The 23,911-nt window shown below is 45.3% G+C and overlaps 1 protein-coding gene across 4 annotated transcripts in view; it reads left to right on the top strand.

Moving 5' to 3' along the window:
* SIDT1 (SID1 transmembrane family member 1) overlaps nucleotides 1–23,911 on the top strand; it is a 160,879-nt gene that overhangs the window by 49,604 nt on the left and 87,364 nt on the right. For 3 of the 4 annotated variants that reach the window (XM_089662818.1, XM_089662819.1, XM_089662820.1), the window contains 3 exons: nucleotides 13,151–13,272; nucleotides 15,442–15,594; nucleotides 17,497–17,542. In XM_089662818.1, coding sequence (XP_089518944.1) covers nucleotides 13,151–13,272; nucleotides 15,442–15,594; nucleotides 17,497–17,542 — 321 coding nt within the window. The remainder of the gene's footprint in view (nucleotides 1–13,150; nucleotides 13,273–15,441; nucleotides 15,595–17,496; nucleotides 17,543–23,911) is intronic. The other variant, XM_089662822.1, reaches the window with a different exon arrangement.

The raw sequence follows: 23,911 nt of genomic DNA on the forward strand, positions 1-23,911 counted from the left end.
TTTTTTACATGTCGTTTGGCAAACTCTAATCTGGCCTTCCTGTTTTTGAGGCTCACCAATGGTTTCCATCTTGTGGTGAACCCTCTGTATTCACTCTGGTGAAGTCTTCTCTTGATTGGTGACTTTGACACACATACACCTACCTCCTGGAGGGTGTTCTTGATCTGGCCAACTGTGGTGAAGGGTGTTTTCTTCACCAGGGAAGGAATTCTTCGCTCATCCACCACAGTTGTTTTCCGTGGTCTTCCGGGTCTTTTGGTGTTGCTGAGCTCACCGGTGCGTTCCTTCTTTTTAAGAATGTTCCAAACAGTTGTTTTGGCCACGCCTAATGTTTTTGCTATCTCTCTGATGGGTTTGTTATGTTTTTTCAGCCTAATGATGGCTTCACTGATAGTGACAGCTCTTTGGATCTCATCTTGAGTGTTGACAGCAACAGATTCCAAATGCAAATAGCACATTTGAAATGAACTCTGGACCTTTTATCTGCTCATTGTAATTGGGATAATGAGGGAATAACACACACCTGGCCATGGAACAGCTGAGAAGCCAATTGTCCCATTACTTTTGGTCCCTTAACAAGTGGGAGGCACATATGCAAACTGTTGTAATTCCTACACTGTTCACCTGATTTGGAAATACCGCAAATTAAAGCTGACAGTCTGCAGTTAAAGCACATCTTGTTTGTTTCATTTCAAATCCATTGTGGTGGTGTATAGAGCCAAAAATGTTAGAATTGTGTCCATGTCCCAATATTTATGGACCGGACTGTATATATATATATATATACAGGTGTACCTCGGTTTATGAATTTAATGCGTTCTGCGGGACTTTAGTTATTGCGAAAAATTTCGCAATAACTAAAAATCGAAAAATTCAAATAATCGAAAAAAGAATGCATTGAAAACCAAATAATCCGTTCCGGAGGTCACAAAAAAGTTTTAAAAAAGTCTTTTATCTGTTCAAAACTCTTTATAAAGTGCACTTTAAAGGCATAAATACTGTACAGGAACATGATTAAAAACAAATTTGTAAATGCATTGAAAACCAATTTAATCCGTTCCGGAAGTCAGAAAAAAGTAAAAAAAAGTCTTATCTGTTCAAAACTCTTTATAAAGTGCACTTTAAAAGCGTAAATAATGTACAGGGATGTGATTAAAAGAAAAATTCGTAAATGCATTGATAACCAATTAATCTGTTCCGGAGCTCACAAAAAAGATTCAAAAAATTATTTTATCAGTTCAAAACTCTATAAAGTGCACTTTAAAGGCATAAATACTGTAGAGGGAAACGATTAAAAATTAATGCATTAAAAACCAATGAATCCGTTCGTATTGTGAAAAAAATTCGTAAATGCATTGAAAACCAGTTAATCCGTTCTGGAGGTCAGAAAAAAAGTCTTATTTGTTCAAAACTCTTTATAAAGTGCACATTAAAGGCATAAATACTGTACAGGGACATGATTAAAAACAAATTCGTAAATGCATTGAAAACCAATTAATCCATTTTGGAGGTCAGAAAAAAGTAAAAAGAAAAGTCTTTTATCTGTTCAAAACTCTTTATGAAGTGCACTTTAAAGGCCGGCACTATAAACCTCCCAGGTGCAATGCATCCTGGGGAAACTTACTTCGTATTGCGAAGAAAATCCGTAAACCGAGGCATTATTTTTAATGGATTTTCATTCGTAAACTGAAAATTACATTAACCGAGGCGTTCATAAACCGAGGTATACCTGTGTATATATATTTATATACACAGGGCATTTTTTTTCAGCAGGAACGCAGGGGAACACAGTTGCTGGAAGGTCTATTGTTACTTGCTGTTAGGGGATCTATTGTCGCCAAGGAGGTCTATTGTTGCTGGGGGGGCAGGTGTTGCTGGGAGGGTGTGTATTGTTGCTGGTTGCTGGAGGGTCTGTTGAAACTAGCTGCTGGGGGATCTATTGTTGCTGGTGGTGGTCTAGTGTTGCTGGGGGATCTGTTGTTGCTGGAGGGGGGTATTTGATACTGGCTGTTGGAGGATCTATGGTTGATGATGGGGGTCTATTGTTGCTAGGAGCTCTAATGTTCCTGGGGGAGTTGGTTTTGATGGCTGCATAGGATCTATTTTACTGCTTTTCTGGTTCTCGTTATTACTTGGCAGCACAAGATAATACTTGGCTCTGTATTCTGTAAAAGGGGCGATACTTGGAGGTGGGTAGGGGGAGGAACCAAGGAAGGGTGCTCAGAGGTGGGTGGGGGGCAGGGACAAGCAAGCGGGTGACTCAGAAAGGGGGGAGTACCTGCACCTATACTATGAGAAATATTATTTATTTGTGTATATATATATATATATATATTTGGTTTTTTTTAATTAATACATTTTATATAAATATATATATATATATATATATATATATACATACACAATATATATGTATATATTCATTCATGTTAAATAATTTGTATTGTGTGATTATATATATTTGTATTTAAAAAAAAAGGGACAAGCAAGCGGGTGACTCAGAAAGGGGGGAGTACCTGCACCTATTCTATGAGAAATATTATTTATTTGTATATATATATATATATATATATATATATAAATTTTATTAATTAATACATTATATATATATATATAAATATATATATGTATATATTCATTCATGTTAAATAATTTGTATTGTGTTATCATTTAAATATATTTATGTACTAGTTAAAGTCCTCAACGGAACTTAGGAGAGTAGAACCAGTGCGAGTCACATCACGAGGGTAGACTCTCAAAGTGCTCTGATGAAGAAGGGACCCCCTTCGAAATGCGTCAGCCTCACTTTTGAGAGTCTACCCTAGTGATGTGAGTATTTTACTGGGGTAATGCACAAGGCTGGTGCGCTTTCTTTTTGTTTCACTGTACAGTGTCGGTCGGGCTTCCCCAGCCTTGTTTAGAGCTGCACAACCTTCCAAGCATTGGTGGTCGCAATTTCTCTAACTTTTTCAAGGTTCCTTCCACCCTTGTTCTGAGTCGTGGAGCGCAGGAGGTGTTGTTTCTGACTCCTAAAGGTATCACAGAAGCTCTGGGACTAGTCCTCATTCTGAATGTGCTACAATGGAATGGCTACAATACATGGAAGCTAGCGCCCCGAGATTGGGCATTAGGACACAAAGGGTGGCAACAGAGGAGGTACCACCTAGAGGAGGTATCAACTTCAGCCCTCTAGCTGCCGATATAAAGTAAATGTAATGTTTTTCAGAATTAATACTGTGTTTAGGATGGAGCTTTACTGAGTTTTAGATTTAGAAGTCTGACCATAGTTCTACTTTAGGAAAGTGAGACTGGCCATTATAATTCTTAGAAGTGTCGCTTCTTCTCAAGAAATTTCATAGAAAACCAAGGTGTCGGGGAGTTCAGTTTCCTACGCCATCAAAAGACGCTTTGAACTTGGTGGAAACACTGACAGGCCCAAGGCCACTGCAAAATCAGAAGACAGGTTTCTGAGAGTCAACAACTTGCGTGATTGGCGCTTAACAAGAAGAATGCTTCAGGCGCAACTTAACTTAAAGTTTCAATTTCAGCTGTGAAGGGATGACTGAGAGAGGTGCAGATTTAATAGGTCAAGCGGTGGTAGGAAACCGGAAGAGGAAGAAACCAGATGTTCCTATGGACCGAATATCAAATATTTGTGTTTTTGTAGCCAAAAAATAGTTTCACAGCACCTGATAAACATGGGGGAGGAAGCGTGAAGGTTGAGGGCACTAGCAAGGATCCAGGATTGGTAACTTGCACAGGGGGACTGGCAACCTGAACCAAAAGGCCTACCGCAGAAAGAGAAATCTTCAGATTAGGTCTTCTTCAGAAACTGACCTTTCTGGGAATGTCAGTCTGCTGGTCCCGTGCAGTAATCAGTGGTTCCACATGTGGACCAGCGGAAACAGTACAGGACAAGTAGGGAGCCATAAGGGTCACCAGGTGGAACCATGGATCACTGCAGATGGCCAGGAGATCAACACTCCTAGATGTCCCACTAAAAGATTTCCCTCCTCTCCTCTTCTGGTGACATGTTAAATATTGGACTTCCCCTCATCTTCTTCTACCAGGACAAATGGAGAGGATGAATCTCCCCAGCAGGGACAGAAAGAGAGGCTTGCCTGGACCAAGAACTGTGGCTAGTGGACTCTTGAACAATGAAGGAAGGTCTTATGGATGGATGAATCAAAATTTGAAATCTTTGTACATGATTTGGTAGGCGAAAAGGTTCCTCAGTGTGACACCACCTGACAAACATGGAGTAGGAAACGTGAAGGTCTGGAGCTCCATCAAGTATCCAGAGTTGTTGACTAGCACAGAGTGACTGGCACCATAAACCAAAAGGTCTCCTGTAGAAAGAGAAATTACCAGATGAGGTCTTCTCGAGAAATTGCCAAGAACTGTGGCTGGTGGACTCTAGATGTTTCCACAGTGCGTGACACCAACTGACCAACATGGAGTAGGTAATGTGAAGGTCTGGAGCTCCATCAAGGATCTAGAGTTGGTGACTAGCACAGAGTGACTGGCAGCCCAAACTACAGATGAGCACAACAAAAAAAATGTGTTTTGTTTCAAATTCGTTTGTTAAGGTAATAAATTTGTTTCGTCACGTTAGAATGATTAATATTTTTTAATTATTTCTGTATATTTGAATTAGTTTCGTATAGTCGTTATTTTCAAATCGATTAAAAATTCAAAAATATATTCATTATTTTCAAATCGATTCGAAATCTGAATTTCGAAATTCAAATTTTGAAAGACGGCTTTATTCGTTCTATTTTATGCTATTCTTTTTTAATCTGTTATATTCTATTCCTTTATTTTCTTTTCTATTTTATTCTATTCTGTTTTATTCTATTGTATTCTTTTCTATTCTATTTTCTATTCTATTCTGTTTTATTCTGATCTTTTCTAATTGATTATATTCTATTCCTTTATTTTTTAGTCTTTTTGATTTTATTCTATTCTATTTTATTCTATTCTTTGATTTTCTATTCTATGCTATTATTTTCTATTCTATTCCTTTATATTCTGTTCTGTTTTTTTTCTATTCTATTACTTTCTATTCTTTTTCTAAACTATTCTTTTATAATCTATGCTGTTCTGTTCCTTTTTTTTCTATTCTATCTTATTCTGTTCTTTGATTTTATATTTTATTCTATTCTATTATTTTCTATTCTATTCCTTTATATTCTATTCTATTCTGTTTTATTCTATTCTGTTACTTTCTATTCTTTTCTAAACTATTTTTTTAGAATCTATTCTGTTCCATTCCTTTATTTTTTATTATATTCTATTTTATTCTACTCAGTTTTATTCTATTCTTTTCTATTATAATCTATTCTTTTCTGTTCTATTCTATAAAGCAGCCTAAGTAGGAATCATCATCTTATTTCACTTTTATATCTTTCTGTATTGACTGCAATGTGTTTCAATTTCGAATTTGAATTCATTTTCTAAGTTGAAATCATTTTCGAATTCATTTCTGAGTTTCGTTACAATTTATGTCAGATTCATAGGAATTCCTTACTATTGTGATTCGGAAATTCGAATGCATCCGAATCTCTTAATAAGAAAAATTTTGTACAAATTTCGATTTGTAACAGAAAGAATCGCACATAGTCTACCCCAAACCAAAAGACCTCTTATAGGAGGAGAAATCACCAGATGAGGTCTTCACAAGTCAACACGTCCAGTTGTGTCAATCTTTTGGTACCCTTGGAGAGATCATTGGTTCCTCTCACTGACCTCCACATCACTGCAGGAAACAGTGCAGGACCAGGGGCGGACTGACCATTTGAGCACTCGGGCACTGCCCAAGGGCCTGGGGTCGGTAGGGGGCCCCATGAGATGCCCCTGGTACCTTTCATAGGCATTTTTGGGTGTGGTTTGATTGTGAACGAGGACACAGGGGCCCCATGATCTCTTATTGCCCGGGGGCCCCATGAGTTGTCAGTCCGCCCCTGTGCAAGACACAGTAGTGATGTAGGGGCCACCAGGAGGAACCATGGACCACTGCAGAGGACCAGGAGATAAGCACTCCTACATGTCCCACTGAAAGGTTTCCCCTCATATCCTGATCTGGTGACACCGTGTTACATTTTCCCCACACTTTTGAAAGCTTTTCTGGCCAAGACATACATGAAGGACCTGATTTTCCAAAAGGAGAATTACACGGTGTCAGGAGGGTGGAAGACTCTCCGCCATAAGCGGATGGCCTCTCATTCAGACGTCTGTCATCCCTCGTCCTTCTAGTTTCCTCCAGGTCCTCCCTCTCATTGTGATGGCTCAATGCCCATCTGCTGGCAGCCGATAGATAAAGCCAAGATCAATAGGAAGCCATTATCCTCAGGAAGTCTGTGATCTCGGGGCTCTCTTCTCATTAGAAAGCAATCTGAACTTCTAGAGAGGGAGCCGAGGCAGCCAGTGCCAGGGGCCATGGATGAGCGGCATTACGCAGCTCTGTGATGGAAATACCGGAAGCTTCGGTATCCTCGTATCATGGAGGTCCCGAGTCAGAAGCCATTATGAAGTCTGGGCAGGGAGTCTCACTCCTCCTGCTGCTTTCTGTGTGGTGCAACATATAGAGTGTAACTCGGGCAAAAATAGGAACATCTAAATGCCTGAGGATGACACAATGGCCATGTAGGGGGTGTTAAGAAAGTTTGTTGATATTGAAAGAGAAAAGTACAACAGCGTGCGGCCTAGACTTTTGTTTTATCTCTTCATTGGACAGATTCTACCTCACTTCCTGTCCCAGTGATCATACAGGAAATGAGGGGAAATCTCTCCCGTATGGTCATGTGTGGTCTTGTGGGGATTGTACCTCACTTCCTGTCCCAGTGATCATACAGGAAATGAGGGGAAATCTCTCCCGTATGGTCATGTGTGGTCTTGAAGGGATTGTACCTCACTTCCTGCCCCGGTGATCATACAGGAAATGAGGGGAAATCTCTCCCATATGGTCATGTGTGGTCTTGTGGGGATTGTACCTCACTTCCTGTCCCAGTAATCATATGGAAAGTGAGGGGAAATCTCTCCCATATGACCAGGTGGGGGTCTTGTGGGGAGTGTACCTCACTTCCTGTCTCAGTGATCATACAGGAAATGAGAGGAAATCTTTCAATGTTGTCATGCGGGGTCTTTTGTTTTGTTAATATCTGCGTTGGACGGATTCTACCTCACTTCCTGTCCCAGTGATCATACAGAAATATCTCTTGTATCGTCATGTGGAGTCTTGTGGGGATTGTACCTCATTTCCTGTCCCAGTGATCATACAGGAGATGAGGGAAAATCTCTTCCGTATAGTCATGTGGGGTGTTTTGTTTATGTCTGCATTGGACGAATTCTACCTCACTTCCTATCCCAGTGATCATACAGAAAGTGAGGGGAAATCTCTCCCGTATGGTCATGTGTGGTCTTGCGGGGATTTTACCTCACTTCCTGTCCCAGTAATCATATGGAAAGTGAGGGGAAATCTCTCCCATATGGCCAGGTGGGGGTCTTGTGGGGAGTGTACCTCACTTCCTGTCCCAGTGATCATACAGGAAATAAGAGGAAATCTTTCAATGTTGTCATGCGGGGTCTTTTGTTTTGTTAATATCTGCGTTGGACGGATTCTACCTCACTTCCTGTCCCAGTGATCATACAGAAATATCTCCTGTATTGTCATGTGGAGTCTTGTGGGGATTGTACCTCACTTCCTGTCCCTGTGATCATACAGGAAATGAGGGAAAATCTCTTCTGTACAGTCATGTGGGGTGTTTTGTTTATGTCTGCATTGGACGAATTCTACCTCACTTCCTATCCCAGTGATCATACAGAAAGTGAGGGGAAATCTCTCCCGTATGGTCATGTGTGGTCTTGCGGGGATTGTACCTCACTTCCTGTCCCAGTAATCATATGGAAAGTGAGGGGAAATCTCTCCCATATGGCCAGGTGGGGGTCTTGTGGGGAGTGTACCTCACTTCCTGTAATAGTGATCATACAGGAAATGAGAGGAAATCTTTCAATGTTGTCATGCGGGGTCTTTTGTTTTGTTAATATCTGCGTTGGACGGATTCTACCTCACTTCCTGTCCCAGTGATCATACAGAAATATCTCCTGTATTGTCATGTGGAGTCTTGTGGGGATTGTACCTCACTACCTGTCCCAGTGATCATACAGGAAATGAGGGAAAATCTCTTCCGTACAGTCATGTGGGGTGTTTTGTTTATGTCTGCATTGGACGAATTCTACCTCACTTCCTCTCCCAGAAATCATACAGAAAGTGAGGGGAAATCTCTCCCGTATGGTCATGTGTGGTCTTGTGGGGATTGTACCTCACTTCCTCTCCCAGAGATCATACAGGAAGTGAGAGGAAATCTTTCAATGTTGTCATGCGGGGTCTTTTGTTTTGTTAATATCTCCGTAGGACGGATTCTACCTCACTTCCTATCCCGGTGATCATACAGGAAGTGAGGGGAAATCTCTCCCATATGCTCATGTGGGGTCTTGTGGGGATTGTACCCTACTTCCTGTCCCCGTGATCATCCAGAAAGTGAGGGGAAATATCTCCTCCCGTATGCTCATGTGGGGTCTTGTGGGGATTGTACCCCACTTCCTGCCCCGGTGATCATACAGGAAGTGAGGGGAAATATCTCCTCCCTTATACTCTTGTGGGGATTGTACCCCACTTCCTGCCCTGGTGATTATACAGGAAGTGAGGGGAAATCTTTCAATGACGTCATGCGGTGTCTTTTGTTTTGTTTATGTCTGCGTTGGATGGATTTTACCTCACTTCCTGTCCCAGTAATCATACTAGAAGTGAGGGGAAATCTCTCCTGTAAGGTCATGTGGGGTCTTGTACCTCACTTCCTGTCCCAGTGATCATACAAGAAGTGAGGGGAAATCTCTCCTGTAAGGTCATGTGGGGTCTTGTACCTCACTTCCTGTCCCAGTGATCAAACAGGAAGTGAGAGGAAATTGTTCTATGGGGTCAAGTGGGGGTCTTTGTTTTGTTTATGTCAGCGTTGTACGAATTCTACTTCACTTCCTGCCCCAATGATCATACAGGAAGTGAGGGGAAATCCCTCCATTTGGTCATGTGCCGTCTTCTGTTTGTTTACGTCTGCGTTGGATAGATTCCACTTCACTTCCTATCCCAATAGTCATACAGGAAGTGAGGGAAAACCTCTTCAGTGGGGTCATGTGGGGTCTTCTGTTTGTTTATGTCTGCTTTGGACGGATTCTACTTCACTTCCTGTCCCTCAAGTGAGGTTATATGGGGTATTTTGTTTTGTTTATGTCTACATTGGATGGATTCTACCTCACTTCCTGTCCCGGTGATCATGCAGGAAGTGAAGGGAAATCTCTCCAGTGGGGTCAGGGACAACGGTAAAACCTGATGGAGATCCATACCCTCCTGCACCTCATATATATCTAACAAAAAAATTATACATAAATGTACATCCTGACTATACTTCGAACAAAAGTTCCGCCGTCGGCAGTAATGCGTGTTTGAGGCCTTATAAACTTTGATCGCTGTGCCTCCATCATGGCCGACCCCCCTTTTTTATTTGTCACCTGTCGTCTCGCTGACATTAATAAGCCGTAGATGGATGATGCGAGCGGGGCCCTGCGGTGGATGCGCACACACGGATCAGTGTCAGGCCTCGGTCGCCATGGCAACACAGGAGGGAAGCACGAGCCGTTCCTGGAGATCCATCCACAAGCGGCCGGTTGCCAGGCTGCTGCGTGGAAAGCAGGACATCAGCGAGATGCAACCCGGCGCACTTATTAACCCTGCGAATACCCCGCCAGACTCCTCGCTGATGGCGGTACATCGCCGGAATCATTCCAGATGAGCTCAGCTGGGAGCGCCGGGAGGGGGGACGCGTTACGCAATCTCCGCCGCCCCAGTGTTGTGTAAATATGAATTATTCAGACAGTGCGAATTGCTGCAACCCATTAACGCCGGAGATAAAAGTCTTTTCTGATGTGGGAGCCGCTTCAGCGCAAATAATTCAAAAAGACACGTCCGTCCGATTATGGCGAAATCAGCAAAAGTGATGTTTTGGGCGGATTGTCATAGACGCAGGGCCGGATTTGTCATTAGCTCACATTTGTGCTTTGCGGGAATGTGGCGCAGAAATGCAAACTTTTCCGCCACGCATAAAAAATGCGCAGTGGCGCGGCAGTGTCATTCATTCTTAATAAGATCAAGAGACGCGCACATTCGCCGAAATGCGAGGTTACAAAGCAGCGTGTGTCTTAGTGCGGCGCAATTTTTCCAAAAGGGTCACGCACTTTTTTAGTAGGTTTTTTTTTCGCATGCATGGCAGCCCATTGATTTCAACGCGCTGCGCGGAAACGTGCAAAAATGCGAGCGCACTCTGTCGTACCTCTATAGGAGCCTTAGGGTTCGTTTACCTGTGCAGCCAGGGGGTGGTAAAACCAGGCAGTTTTATGAGCCACCCTGACTTTTGTGAAACGCAATCCACGCAAGTCTATGGGACCACACCGCAACCATGTGCAGTGCGCGCCATTGTGGCACATTAGTGCGGTATTTACTGGGTTAAATCAGGTGGTGATGATGCGACATATTACCTCCTCACCGCCGATCGATCAGCAGATTGCTTTTCAGAGGGGCGACAAGGGTTGCCACACATGTGAATGAGCCCTAGGCAGAATAGGCCCTGGAGGAGGAGAGGCGGCTTGAGGCTCCATTCACACTTGTGCGACTTCAAAATCGTGCGATTTTCGCAGCGACTTTACAGTGCGACCTGATGCGACTTTGGAGTTCAACTTTGGTTCAACTTTGGAGTTCAACTTTGGTGCGACTTTGCAGTTCAACTTTGGTGCGACTTTGGATGTGTGCAACTTTGGTGCGACTTTGGATGTGTGCAACTTTGGTGTGACTTTGGCTTTGACCATGGATAATTGTTTCTGCTGTACAAAGTCGCACACAAGTGCCTCGTACAACATTCAGGTGCGACGTTCATGTGACTTTGGGGGGTTTACATGAAGTTTACGGGCCTCAAGTTGCATGAAAGTAGTAGTGCAGAAAAGTCGCACAGATATGAATGGTACCCATTGGGAAACATGGGGGGGGGGTTACTTGTCATGCAACTTTGGACCCCAAAGTCACATGACAAGTTGCATAAGTGTGAATGGAGCCTAGCTCATCATATTTTTCCCGATCGCAAACTTCAAGCAAAAAAAAATAAACAAGAAAAAAGAAGAATAGCCTGTTACAAATAAAAGCAATAAAGGGCTGGTTCACAGGAACGCACCAAAAATGCACTGGAACGCACAGGTCCCTATTTAGGGCCAGTTCACACGACATGCGTTTCAGTTGCTTTTTTTTTTGCATCCAAAATGCACAGAAAGTTAGTGATCTGGTTGTCAGTGTCATCGTTCACATCAGTGCATGCAGTTCCAGCACGTTCCGGTTGCAGAAAAAAAAGTAGAACAGGCGGCTTTTTTTCTGCACAGAACTGTACTGGAACGTGTTAAAACGCATACAAATGCACAAGAACGCACTGTACATGTCCCTATTTAAATTGAAGAAAAAGAGGAGGAAAAAATTAACTGGAATGCATAAAAAAACGCACTGGAATGCGTCAAAGAAGCATGGGACAAAAAAAAGCACCAGTTCCCTGTCCCCCCTGCAGTCTCCTCTGCCAGTTCCCTGTCCTCCCTGCAGTCTCCTCCGCCAGTTCTCTGTCCTCCCTGCAATCTCCTCCGCCAGTTCCCTGTCCTCCCTGCAGTCTCCTCCGCCAGTTCCCTGTCCCCCCTGCAGTCTCCTCCGCCAGTTCCCTGTCCTCCCTGCAGTCTCCTCCGCTAGTTCCCTGTCCTCCCTGCAGTCTCCTCCGCCAGTTCCCTGTCCCCCCTGCAGTCTCCTCCGCCAGTTCCCTATCCCCCCTGCAGTCTCCTCCACCAGTTCCCTATCACCCCTGCAGCCTCCTCTACCAGTTCTCTGTCCCCCCTGCAGTCTCCTCCACCAGTTCCCTGTCCCCCCTGCAGCCTCCTCCACCAGTTCCCTGTCCCCCCTGCAGTCTCCTCCACCAGTTCCCTATCCCCCCTGCAGTCTCCTCCACCAGTTCCCTATCCCCCCTGCAGCCTCCTCTACCAGTTCTCTGTCCCCCCTGCGGTCTCCTCCACCAGTTCCCTGTCCCCCCTGCAGTCTCCTCCACCAGTTCTCTATCCTCCCTGCAGCCTCCTCCGCTCGTTTTCTGTCCCCTCTGCAGTTTCCTCTGCCAGTTCTCTGTCCCCCCTGCAGCCTCCTCCACCAATTCCCTGTTCCCACTTTAGCCTCCTCTACCAGTTCTCTGTCCTCCCTGCAGCCTCCTCCCCCAGCTCCCTGTCCACCCTGCAGGCCTCCTCCCCCAGATCCCTCTCCCCCTACAGCCTCCTCCCCCAGAATGGTCAGTCCACCCCTGCGGGAGACAATACAGCAACAATACAGTTCAATACAAGAGGGATAGGAGGGCCCTGATCCTGGGAGCTTACAATCTAGGAGGGAGGGGCTAGTGATACAAAAGGTAGTAACTGTGGGGGATGGGCTGGTAGGAAGAGTAGAAGATTCCAGTATTAGCTGAGAGCAGGACAGGCTTCCCTGAAGAGATAGGTTTTCAGAGATCGCCTAAAAGTGAGCAGAGTAGGCGATAGTCTGATAAATTGGGGTAGAGAGTTCCAGAGGATGGGGGAAGCTCTGGAGAAGTCCTGGAGATGAACATGGGAGGAGACAAGGGAGCTAGAGAGTAGGAGGTCTTGCTAGGAGTGGAGAGTACGGTTTGGGTGATGTTTAGAGACAAGATCGGTGATGTCATTTGGGGTGGAGTTCGTGGAGACTTGTATAGTTACCGATTTAGTTTCGTTACGTGTCTTTTATGGAGCGCACCCAACCGCACAATGCAGAACAGAAGGAGAAGAGAATAAAAAAGCGGAAAAGGAAGAAGTTTTGTAGCTCTCTCGGTGGCACATTGCGCTTTGCCTTGCTGGGTAATGCAGTTCATAGATAACAGATCGTTTATTTCATATTCTCTCAATAGATGTGAATCATTTCTTTTTTTGTAATAAAAGTGATCGAACCCGTAATAAAAGTCGCTTGGTGATAGAAAGGTTCGTCTCGCTCTGTATTTATCATTGCTCCGCTCTCTTCCTCTAGGTGGACGCTCTCCGGGTTTTTGTCCGCTCTGATTCCGATGATCTGGAGTTCCCCGTCCTCTTCGTGGTTCGCCAGCAGAAGGCGGTATTGTCCTGGCAGGTCCCTCTCGCCTTCAGGGGATAGTGAGTGTCTGCTCTTAGAGCACAGGTGTCAAAACACAAGGCCCGCAGGCCGAATGTGGCCCTCCAGGACATTTCATGTGGCCCTTGCACCTCTCCTGCAGCTACGGTACCCCCCTCGTCTTTGCCTCCACCTTGTCTCAGCAGTCGGCAGCAGAGAGGAGGACAGAACTCCTCCGCCAGATCCTGCACCTCTCAGTGTAGCTGCAGCTCCCCCTAGTCTCCGCCTCCCCTGGTCTCTCTTGTAACTGACTCCACTCCTCCTCTGGTCCTCCTCCAGACCCTGCACTTTCTGATTCCCAGCTCTGCCCCAAAGGGGGTGCACTGTGATGTTGGGGATTCTTGACATCTGATGTATAGGAGGTGCTCTAGTCTATGGTTTGAGGGCAACCATAATGCTGATACGGCCCGTGATGAAATGGAGTTTGACACCCCTGTCTTAGAGGAACATTCCACATGAACCTTCCATCCCGAAATCTGCACTTGATGTAGACCCATCTCAGTGCCATCTTCCAGAAGTCTTTCATATCGCATCAGTGCTTATTAATTTTATATTTTTGTACCACCCTCCTAGGTAGCTAGGGGGAGCTAGTTGTCTAATTGCCAGTGAGGAGGGCTGAGTAGCAGCCTGGGCGTGATAGCTGGCCGGGTCAAATCTGAGTCAGAGCTGAAAGGCTCTGTAGACTGGCTGTCCGAGACATCCCCCTAGACATTTGGAGAAAATTCTAGAAACAGTGGGTGGAGGTAAGGAGTGGCTAGTCTGCACTTTCCAGGGATCCTGGCCAATCCCCAACAGGAGGTTTGGCAAGGGGTCAGGGCTGCCCTTAAGAGTGACCGAGCCTGCCCAGCAGAAGGAGAGTTGGGGTGGAAGATGGAGAAATGAGGCTGAGTCCGCACTGTAGCCTCCTCCCCCAGATCCCTGGTTCTCTTGTAGCCTCCTACCCCAAATAATTGTTTTTCCTGCAGCATTTTTCAACAGATCCCTGTCCGCCCTGCTGCCTCCTCCCCCAGATCCCTGTCCCCCACAGCCTCCTACCCTAGATCCCTGTCCCCCCTGCAGCCTCCTCCACCAGTTCCTTGTCCCCCCTGCAGTCTCCTCCACCAGTTCCCTGTCCCCCGTGCAGTCTCCTCCACCAGTTCCTTGTCCCCCCTGCAGTCTCCTCCACCAGTTCCCTGTCCCCCCTGCAGTCTCCTCCACCAGTTCCCTGTCCCCCCTGCAGTCTCCTCCACCAGTTCCCTGTCCCCCCTGCAGTCTCCTCTACCAGTTCCCTGTCCCCCCTGCAGCCTCCTCCACCAGTTCCCTATCCCCACTTTACTCTCCTCCACCAGTTCTCTGTCCCCACTTTAGTCTCCTCCACCAGTTCTCTGTCCCCACTTTAGCCTCCTCCACCAGTTCTCTGTCCCCACTTTAGTCTCCTCCGCCAGTTCTCTGTCCTCCCTACAGTCTCCTCCACCAGTTCTCTGTCCCCCCTGCAGTCTCCTCCACCAGTTCTCTGTCCTCCCTACAGTCTCCTCCACCAGTTCTCTGTCCCCCCTGCAGTCTCCTCCACCAGTTCCTTGTCCCCACTTTAGCCTCCTCCACCAGTTCCTTGTCCCCACTTTAGCCCCCTCCCCCAGATTCCTGGCTCTCTTGTAGCCTCCTCCCCCAGATCCCTGTCCCCCCTGCAGCTTCCTCCCCCAGATCCCTGTCCCCCTGCAGCTTCCTCCCCTAGATCCCTGTCCCCCCTGCAGATTCCTCCCCTAGATCCCTGTCCCCCCTGCAGCTTCCTCCCCTAGATCCCTGTCCCCCCTGCAGATTCCTCCCCTAGATCCCTGTCCCCCCTGCAGCTTCCTCCCCTAGATCCCTGTCCCCCCTGCAGCTTCCTCCCCTAGATCCCTGTCCCCCCTGCAGCTTCCTCTGCCACCTCAATGGCCCATTGAACCCAATTTCTCTGCTCATCCAAGTGTCTTCCTCATGTGCCAATGAATGTTGGGAACCAATTCCCTATAGATCAGTAAGTCCACCCATTACAATAAAGGACCCCTAGGAAGGCATGGGAGTGGGCGGGGTTAAGCTTGACATTTACAGAAAAGTCGAGATCTGCATATAACTTCAGCTGCCTATATCTGTGAGTATTATGTGACGTTCATCCCCGGGTTCAGTGACGTGACATTCCCTCTCTCTCTCTCTAGTTATCAAATGACGTACACCTACCAGGACGTGAGCCGCACGCTGTGCCCCACCAACCCCGAGGGCCAGCTCATGTACATCGACATTGCCTCCATGGCGCCCTCTAGTGTGCAGTACGAGCTCATCGTCACCCGGCTGCTCAACTTCGAACTGCTGTAAGTAGCAGATTGCGTCACTGCGAACATGGCCGCCATGTAGATGGAAACCGCCAGCCAATCAGCTGAAACTGAACATTTGTTAAAGCCCAACCCCGCTCAAAACTTTTTTTTAATTGCTCTCCGTGTCCTCCTGTCCAGGTGACAACCTGACCCTGTCATTTCCTGTCTTGGTGTCCCCAGGAAAGGAATTGAGGGAGAATGTCCCTAATGAGAATGAAATACTTACAAATACTTTTGGCTGAAGGTTCCATTGAATGGGGGGGGGGGGGGGGGGAATAACACTCCTGCTGACTTGGTGTCACTGCCCCACCTACTGACTGCTGTGTGCACTACTAGGGAAGATCGCCCGCCATACTGGTGACCCTGAGCTCTCACACGCCTGTAGGCCTGTCCTTAGTAATCCCCGGGGGGGGCAGGGGAATTAAAATTGTGGGGGAAGGTTAACTATAATTGGGGGGGGCTGTAGGAGAATTTTAATTAAAAGGGGGGCTGCAGGGGAATTATAATTAAGGGAAGGGGTTCATAATCTGGGGGGGGGGGGGGCAGCTGCAGGAGAATTTTAATTGTGTAGGGCGGGTAATTATAATTAAAGGGGGGGCTGCAGGGAAAATATAATTGTGGGGGAAGGTTAAATATAATTGAGGGGGGGAGGGGCTACAGAACAATTATAATTAAAGGAGGGGTGAATATAATCTGGGGGGGGGGGGCTGCAGGAGAATTATACTTGTGTGGGAAGCATAATTATAATTAAAGGGGGGTGGCTGCAGGGAAATTATAATTGTGGGGGAAGGTTAAATATAATTGAGGGGGGGGGGGGGCTGCAGGAGAATTATAATTGTGTAGGGGAGGGTAATTATGATTGAAGGGAGGGCTGCAGGGAAATTATAATTACAGAAGGGGGGATTATAATCTTGGGGGGGGGGCTGCAGTAGAATTATAATTAAAGGAGGGGGGATTATAATTTGGGGGGTATTGCAGGAGAATTATAATTAAAGGAGGGGGGATTATAATTTGGGGGGGCTGCAGGAGAATTATAATTAAAGGAGGGGGGATTATAATTTGGGGGGGCTGCAGGAGAATTATAATTAAAGGAGGGGGGATTATAATCTGGGGGGGCTGCAGGATAATTATAATTAAAGGAGGGGGGATTATAATTTGGGGGGTGTTGCAGTAGAATTATAATTAAAGGAGGGGGGATTATAATCTGGGGGGCTGCAGGAGAATTATAATTAAAGACGGGGGGGATTATAATTTGGGGGGTGTTGCAGTAGAATTATAATTAAGGAGGGGGGATTATAATTTGGGGGGTGTTGCAGTAGAATTATAATTAAAGGAGGGGGGATTATAATTTGGGGGGCTGCAGGAGAATTATAATTCTGTAGGGGGAGGGCAAATATAATTGAAGGGGGGACACAGGGGAATTATATGTAACAGAGGAGGATGTGTGAAGTAATTATAATGGGGGGGGGTTGTGGGGCAATTATTAAATTATTGGGGAGGGGGGTAAAACACCATGTTTTACCGGGGGGGGGGGGCTGGGCAGGGGGCTGATCTGTGTCAGACAATTGTGAACACAGCAGAGAACTGCACAGGCACCAGGATTGACATGACCGAGTCACCTCTGAGCTAGCTTCTCAGTCCAGGAGGCAGATGGTGACCCCGGATGATGCCGGAATAAAGATGGTGCCGTGATAGCAGACGAGGGGGGGGGGTATCGTGATCCCTGGAAGCAGTAATAAGTATCAGGAGGCGTCACCCCGACGCATGACTGAGCTGCACACAATCCATGTATGGTGACAGGTCCACGTGACATATTGCGATGTGTGTGGCCCGCTCTCTGCGTTGGCGCTGTGCGTTTTGCGGTCGATCTCACCTCTCTCTCTCTTGGCTCTCTTCCAGGACCGGAGTTCCTATGAATTTCAGCACCTCGCCGTCCCAGCCTCAGGTAAGATGTCCCTGGCAGCGCCCCTCCCTCGTTTACCTTCTGGGTGGAGAAGATCCATTGTGGAGGGTGGCGGCGGATTCCAGAATTGTAAATAATGATTCAGCCGGAACCGCCCGGGAAAAGCGCAAATCTAAGAAATCGTCATTGGAGAGCAAATAGAGATGTATGGAGGGAGGAGGGCGGAGCCAGCGCAGTCTGTAGGCGCATCTTTAACCACTTCATTCCCCGAACCGTTTTCTGCCGCAACCCCTTCAAGTCGCACAGAGTTTTTGTTTTGTTTTTTTTTCATTTTGTTTTTTTTTTTTGTTTCATTCTGGGTTTTTTTTCGTTTTTTCGTTTCATTTTGGGGGTTTTTTCGTTTCATTTTGGGTTTTTTTTTTGTTTTTTCATTTCATTTTGAGTTTTTTTTTTGTTTCATTTTGGGTTTTTTGGGGTTTTTTTGTTTAATTTTTTCGTTTCATTTTGGGGTTTTCTTTGTTTTTTCGTTTCATTTTGTTTTTTTTTTGTTTCATTTTGGGGTTTTTTTTCATTTTTTTGTTTCATTTTGTTGTTTTTTTTTTCGTTTCATTTTGGGGTTTTTTTTTTATTTCATTTTGGTTTTTTTTTGTTTCATTTTGGGGTTTTTTTTTTTTCGTTTCATTTTGTTTTTTTTTTCTTTTCATTTTGGGCTTTTTTTTTTTTTTTCATTTTGTTTGTTTTTTTTGTTTCATTTTGGGTTTTTTTTATCGTTTCATTTTGGGGGTTTTTTTTCGTTATTTAGTTTTGTTTTTTTTTGTTTTTTTTTTGTTTCATTTTGGGGGTATTTTTCGTTTCATTTTGGGGGGTTTTTTTTTTCGTTTTTTCATTTCATTTTGTGTTTTTTTTTGTTTCATTTTGTTTGATTTTTATGTTTCATTTTGTTTTTTTTTGTTTCATTTTGGGTTTTTTTTTACCGTTTTTCCATTTCATTTTGTTTGTTTTTTTCATTTTTTCGTTTCATTTTGTTGGTTTTTTTGTTTCATTTTGGGTTTTTTTTTTTCATTTTTTTGTTTCATTTTGTTTTTTTTTTTGTTTCATTATGGGGGTTTTTTTCATTTTGTTTTGGATTTTTTTCGTTTTTTTGTTTCATTCTGTTTTTTTTTTTTTGTTTCATTTTGTTTTTTGGGGCCGTCTCTTTCTCTTCCTCACATGTTTTATCTTTTAGGGCCTGTTCACACTATAGAAATGCAGTCCAGATGCGTTTTGGCATGCTCGTTTTTGGCGTGTTCCAGTGCTTTTTGGACACACTTTTTATGCGTTCCGGTCCATTTTTTAGGCATTCCTGTTCATATTTTCCCCTCTCTTTTTCTTCAATTTAAATAGGGACATGTGCATTTCAGTGCATTTTTGATGCATTCTGGTGTGTTTTTGATGCGTTTTGGTGCATTCCAGTGCATTTTTTATATGTTTTGGTGCCCTCTGGTGCGTTTTGGTGCATTCCGGTGCATTTTTATGCGTTTTGGTGCATTCTGCTGCCTTTTTTATGCGTTTTGGTGCATTTATGATGCGTTTTGGTTTATTCCGGTGCCTATTTGGTGCGTTTTGGTGCATTCCAGTGCGTTTTTGATGTGTTTTACCGTGTTCCAGTACAGTTCTGTGCAGAAAAAATGCAGCTTGTTCTACTTTTTTTTTCAGAATGCACTGGAACTGCAAGCACTGATGTGACCTATGACACTGACAACCATATCATCTACTTTCTGTGCGTTTTGGATGCAGAGAAAAAAAGCAACTGAAACGCATGTCATGTGAACCAGTCCTTACACTAGGTTCACACCTAAGCATTTTCCGCAGCGTTTTGCAGACACGCAGTACAGTCCATTTAACATGATTTCCTATGGGACGGGTTCACATCTCTGCGTTTTCACCCGGTGCATTTTTTTTAGAAAGTCAGGTCAGGGACTTTTTTAAACGTAAAAAGTTGTGTTTTTGGTTTCTATAGACTTCAATGGAAACGTTGCAGAAAAGCATGCAATGCGTTTTTGCTGCGTTTTGCATTTTAAATCTGCCTAGTAACAAGAAAAATTTAAAAAAAGCAAGAAGAAAAAAACACCAAACGCATCAAAAACACCTCAAAAACTCAGGTGCAAAAGGCGCAATGCAGAACTGGCGCAAACACAACCTGCATAGGTGTGAACCTAGCCTTAGTCTCCGGCCACGCTGGATGCGAATTGGCATGCGAGTTGCTTTCCATGCAACCTGGAAATCGCATGCCAAATGTCCGCAATTAGAGCGGCCATATCTGTGCGCTTCCAACTTGGTCAGAGCCAGGGGCGGCACTGCTCGAGGGCCCGAGGTCAGTAGGGGGCCCCATGAGATGCCCCTGGTACCTTTTTCATAGGATTTTTTGATGTGGGCGAGGACACAGGGGCCCCATGATCCCCTATTGCCCGGGGGCCTCATGAGTTGTCAGTCTGCCCCTGGCCGAAGCCGCAACGATTTCTAAAGTAGTACATGCGCTACCTCAGGTGCGATTTGCATAGACATCTGTGTCAGATGTCTTGCAAATCGCACCTGAAATTGGCATGTCATCCGACTTTGAAATCGTGCGACTAATGCAGGCCATAGATGGGTCAAAAATTGGCCGATTTTTCAGCCGAAAAAAAATCGGCCAATTTTCGCTACATTAGTGGGTTAATTGGTCGGCCGTTTTTCTGGATTTTGGCACATTTTTTTTATCGGTAAAGTTGGAAAAAAATCGGCCGATTTTGCCGATCGGCCGATTTTCCCGGCAATGACGGGCAAATCGGCCGATCGTTTTACCGATAAAAAATCTGCGCATGAGCCGTGACCTGCAAGAAGAAGAAAAAGAAGAAAGAAGAAAAAGAGAAAATTCCAGTCCGCTATGATATTTGACATGAAAAAGTCTTGCTGTTGCAAAAATGTATCTATTTGTATCCGAATAAAAACATCTGTATCTGAAATGGATACAAATAGATACATTGTTGCAACCGCAAGACTTTTTCATGTCAAATATAATAGCGGAGCTCTCTACAGGGACAGAAGTAATTAAATGCCGGCCGTAGACGGGACGAAAATTGGCCGATTTTTTTACCGTTGGTGGTAACGTCGGCCTATTAAATTGATTTTTCGTTGTTTTTTTTTAAAAAAACGGCCAGTTTTCGACCCGCTATGGCCTGCATTACAGTGTAAGAATTTGTAGTCAACACTATATACACTATATTGGCCCCCCCACCTCCAAATCATGTGATTCAGGTGTCCCAATCCCCTCCCAATCATGTGATTCAGGTGTTCCAATCCCCTCCCAATCATGGGATTCAGGTGTTCCAATCCCCTCTCAATCATGTGATTCAGGTGTCCCAATCCCCTCCCAATCATGTGATTCAGGTGTTCCAATCCCCTCCCAATCATGGGATTCAGGTGTTCCAATCCCCTCTCAATCATGTGATTCAGGTGTTCCGATCCCCTCCATATCATGTGATTCAGGTGTTCCAATCCCCTCTCAATCATGTGATTCAGGTGTTCCGATCCCCTCCATATCATGTGATTCAGGTGTTCCAATCCCCTCCCAATCATGTGGTTCAGGTGTTCCGATCCCCTACCAATCATGTGATTCAGGTGCTCCAATCCCCTCCATATCATGTGATTCAGGTGTTCCAATCCCCTCCATGGACACAGGTGTATGCAATCAAGCCCCTAGGCATGCAGACGGCTTCTACAAACATTGGTGAAAGAATGGGTCGCTCTCAGGAGCTCAGTGACTCCAAGCGTGGTCCCGTGATAGGTGGCCACCTGGGCAATAAGTCCATCCATGACATTTCCTGGCTACTAAATATTCCACGCTCAACTGTTAGTGGGATTATAACAAAGTGGAAGCAACTGGGAACAACAGCAACTCAGCCACCAAGTGGTAGGCCACGTCACATGACAGGGTGGGGTCAGCGCATGCTGAAGCGCACAGTGCGCAGAAGTCACCAACTGTCTGCAGAGTCAATAGCTAAAGACCTCCAAACTTGGCATGGCCTTCAGATGAGCCCAACAACAGTGCGTAGAGAGCTTCATGGAATGGGTTTCCATGGCCGAGCAGCTGCATCCAAGCCTTCCATCACCAAGTGCAATGCAAAGCTTCGGATGCCGTGGTGTAAAGCATACGTATAAAGTTGATATAAGGGGGCACTCTGAAGGGGGCAATTGATCTAAGGGGGCTTCTGATGAGGCAATTGATATAATGGGGCACTCTGATGAGGCAATTGATGAAAGTACCCCCCATCCCAGATCTTTTTGAGGGCATCCACAAATCTTTGAGACTTGATAGGGACAGTTGATGTAAGGGGGCACTCTGATGAGGCAATTGATATAAGGGGGCACTTTGAAGGGGGCAATTGATGTAAGGGAGCACTCTAAGGGGGCAATTGATCTAAGGGGACCTCTAATGAGGCAATTGATGTAAGGGGGCACTCTGAAGGGGGCAAATGATGTAAGGGGGCACTCTGAAGGGAACAATTGATATAAGGGGGCACTCTGAGGCAATTGATGTAAGGGGGCACTCTAAAGGGGGCAATTGATGTAAGGGGTCACTCTAAAGGGGACAATTGATGTAAGGGGACACTCTAAAGGGGGCAATTTATGTAAGGGGACACTCTAAAGGGGGCAATTTATGTAAGGGAGCACTCTGAAGGGGGCAGTTGATGTAAGGGGACACTCTAAAGGGGGCAATTTATGTAAGGGAGCACTCTGAAGGGGGCAGTTGATGTAAGGGGACACTCTGAAGGGGGCAATTGATGTAAGGGGACAATCTAAAGGGGGCAATTGATGTAAGGGGCACTCTGATGAGACAATTGATGTAAGGGGACACTCTAAAGGGGGCAATTGATGTAAGGGGACACCCTGAAGGGGGCAATTGATGTAAGGGGACACTCTAAAGGGGTCAATTTATGTAAGGGAGCACTCTGAAGGGGGCAATTGATGTTAGGGGACACTCTAAAGGGGGCAATTGATGTAGGGGGGCACTCTGAAGGGGGCAATTGATGTAAGGGGTCACTTTGATGAGAATTGATGTAAGGGGTCACTCTAAAGGGGGCAATTGATGTAAGGGGACACTCTAAAGGGGGAAATTGATGTAAGGGGGCACTCTGATGAGACAATTGATGTAAGGGGGCACTCTGAAGGGGGCAAATGATGTAAAGGAGCACTTTGATATGGACATTTTTTGTAAGGGGACTCTTATAGGAGCCCTGATGTAAGATGGAACTCTGAGGAGGACTCCTGATATAAGGGGGCACAGGTTCTATTTAATCACCCTAATTTATTGAGACCCAATGTCCCAGCGTTCCGTGTTCTCTCCTGCACCCACCTCTGCTGTACCGGCCAAACGTTACTTCTGAATTTCGACTCATTAGGGTACAGAAGCATGCCGAAAAAACAGGAAATACCGGTCCCTGCATCTCCCTCACTGCTGACATTATGCTCCTTGACTTTACTGCCCCCTTAGATCAGATTGGCCAGATCCGGCCTTGCTACAAACGATGGTGTTTGAAAATCGATCAATCCTGATGTACTGGCGGCCAATCTCATTTCTTGAGGCCCAAAAACGCCAGGATAGTACAAATCCCCCCCCAAATGACTCCTTTTTTGGAAAGTAAGCAGTCCAAGGTATTTAGTAAGAGGCGTGGAAAGTTTTTTGAAGTTGCAATTTTTTTGTCACAATTTGTTAGAAAATTAAATCATTTTTTTTTCGCTATTTTTTCATCCTGTGACCACGGCGGTCAGAGATTCTGACTGGTGACAGCATGTTAAAAAAAAAATAATAATAATAATCATTTTTTATTGAATATTTTTTTTACTTTTTTACTTTTTTTTTTTTTTTAACATATTGTCATCAGATTAGTTCAGTATCACCATAATGTAATTGGTGTAACTGGTGTCAGTGGGAGGAATAGTGCCCCATCATTGGTGTCAGTGGAGGAATAGTGCCCCATCATTGGTGTCAGTGGAGGAATAGTGCCCCATCATTGGTGTCAGTGGGAGGAATAGTGTCCCATCATTGGTGTCAGTGGGAGGAATAGTGCCCCATCATTGGTGTCAGTGGGAGGAATAGTGTCCCATCATTGGTGTCAGTGGGAGGAATAGTGCCCCATCATTGGTGTCAGTGGGAGGAATAGTGCCCCATCATTGGTGTCAGTGGGAGGAATAGTGTCCCATAATTGGTGTCAGTGGGAGGAATAGTGTCCCATCATTGGTGTCAGTGGGAGGATTAGTGTCCCATCATTGGTGTCAGTGGGAGGAATAGTGCTCCATCATTGGTGTCAGTGGGAGGAATAGTGCCCCATCATTGGGGTCAGTGGGAGGAATAGTGCCCCATCATTGGTGTCAGTGGGAGGAATAGTGCCCCAT

The sequence above is a fragment of the Staurois parvus genome, unplaced genomic scaffold (genome assembly GCF_062004578.1).
Source record: "Staurois parvus isolate SC_StPar_1 unplaced genomic scaffold, SC_StPar_1.0 ptg001557l, whole genome shotgun sequence".
NCBI classification, from domain to species: domain Eukaryota; kingdom Metazoa; phylum Chordata; class Amphibia; order Anura; family Ranidae; genus Staurois; species Staurois parvus.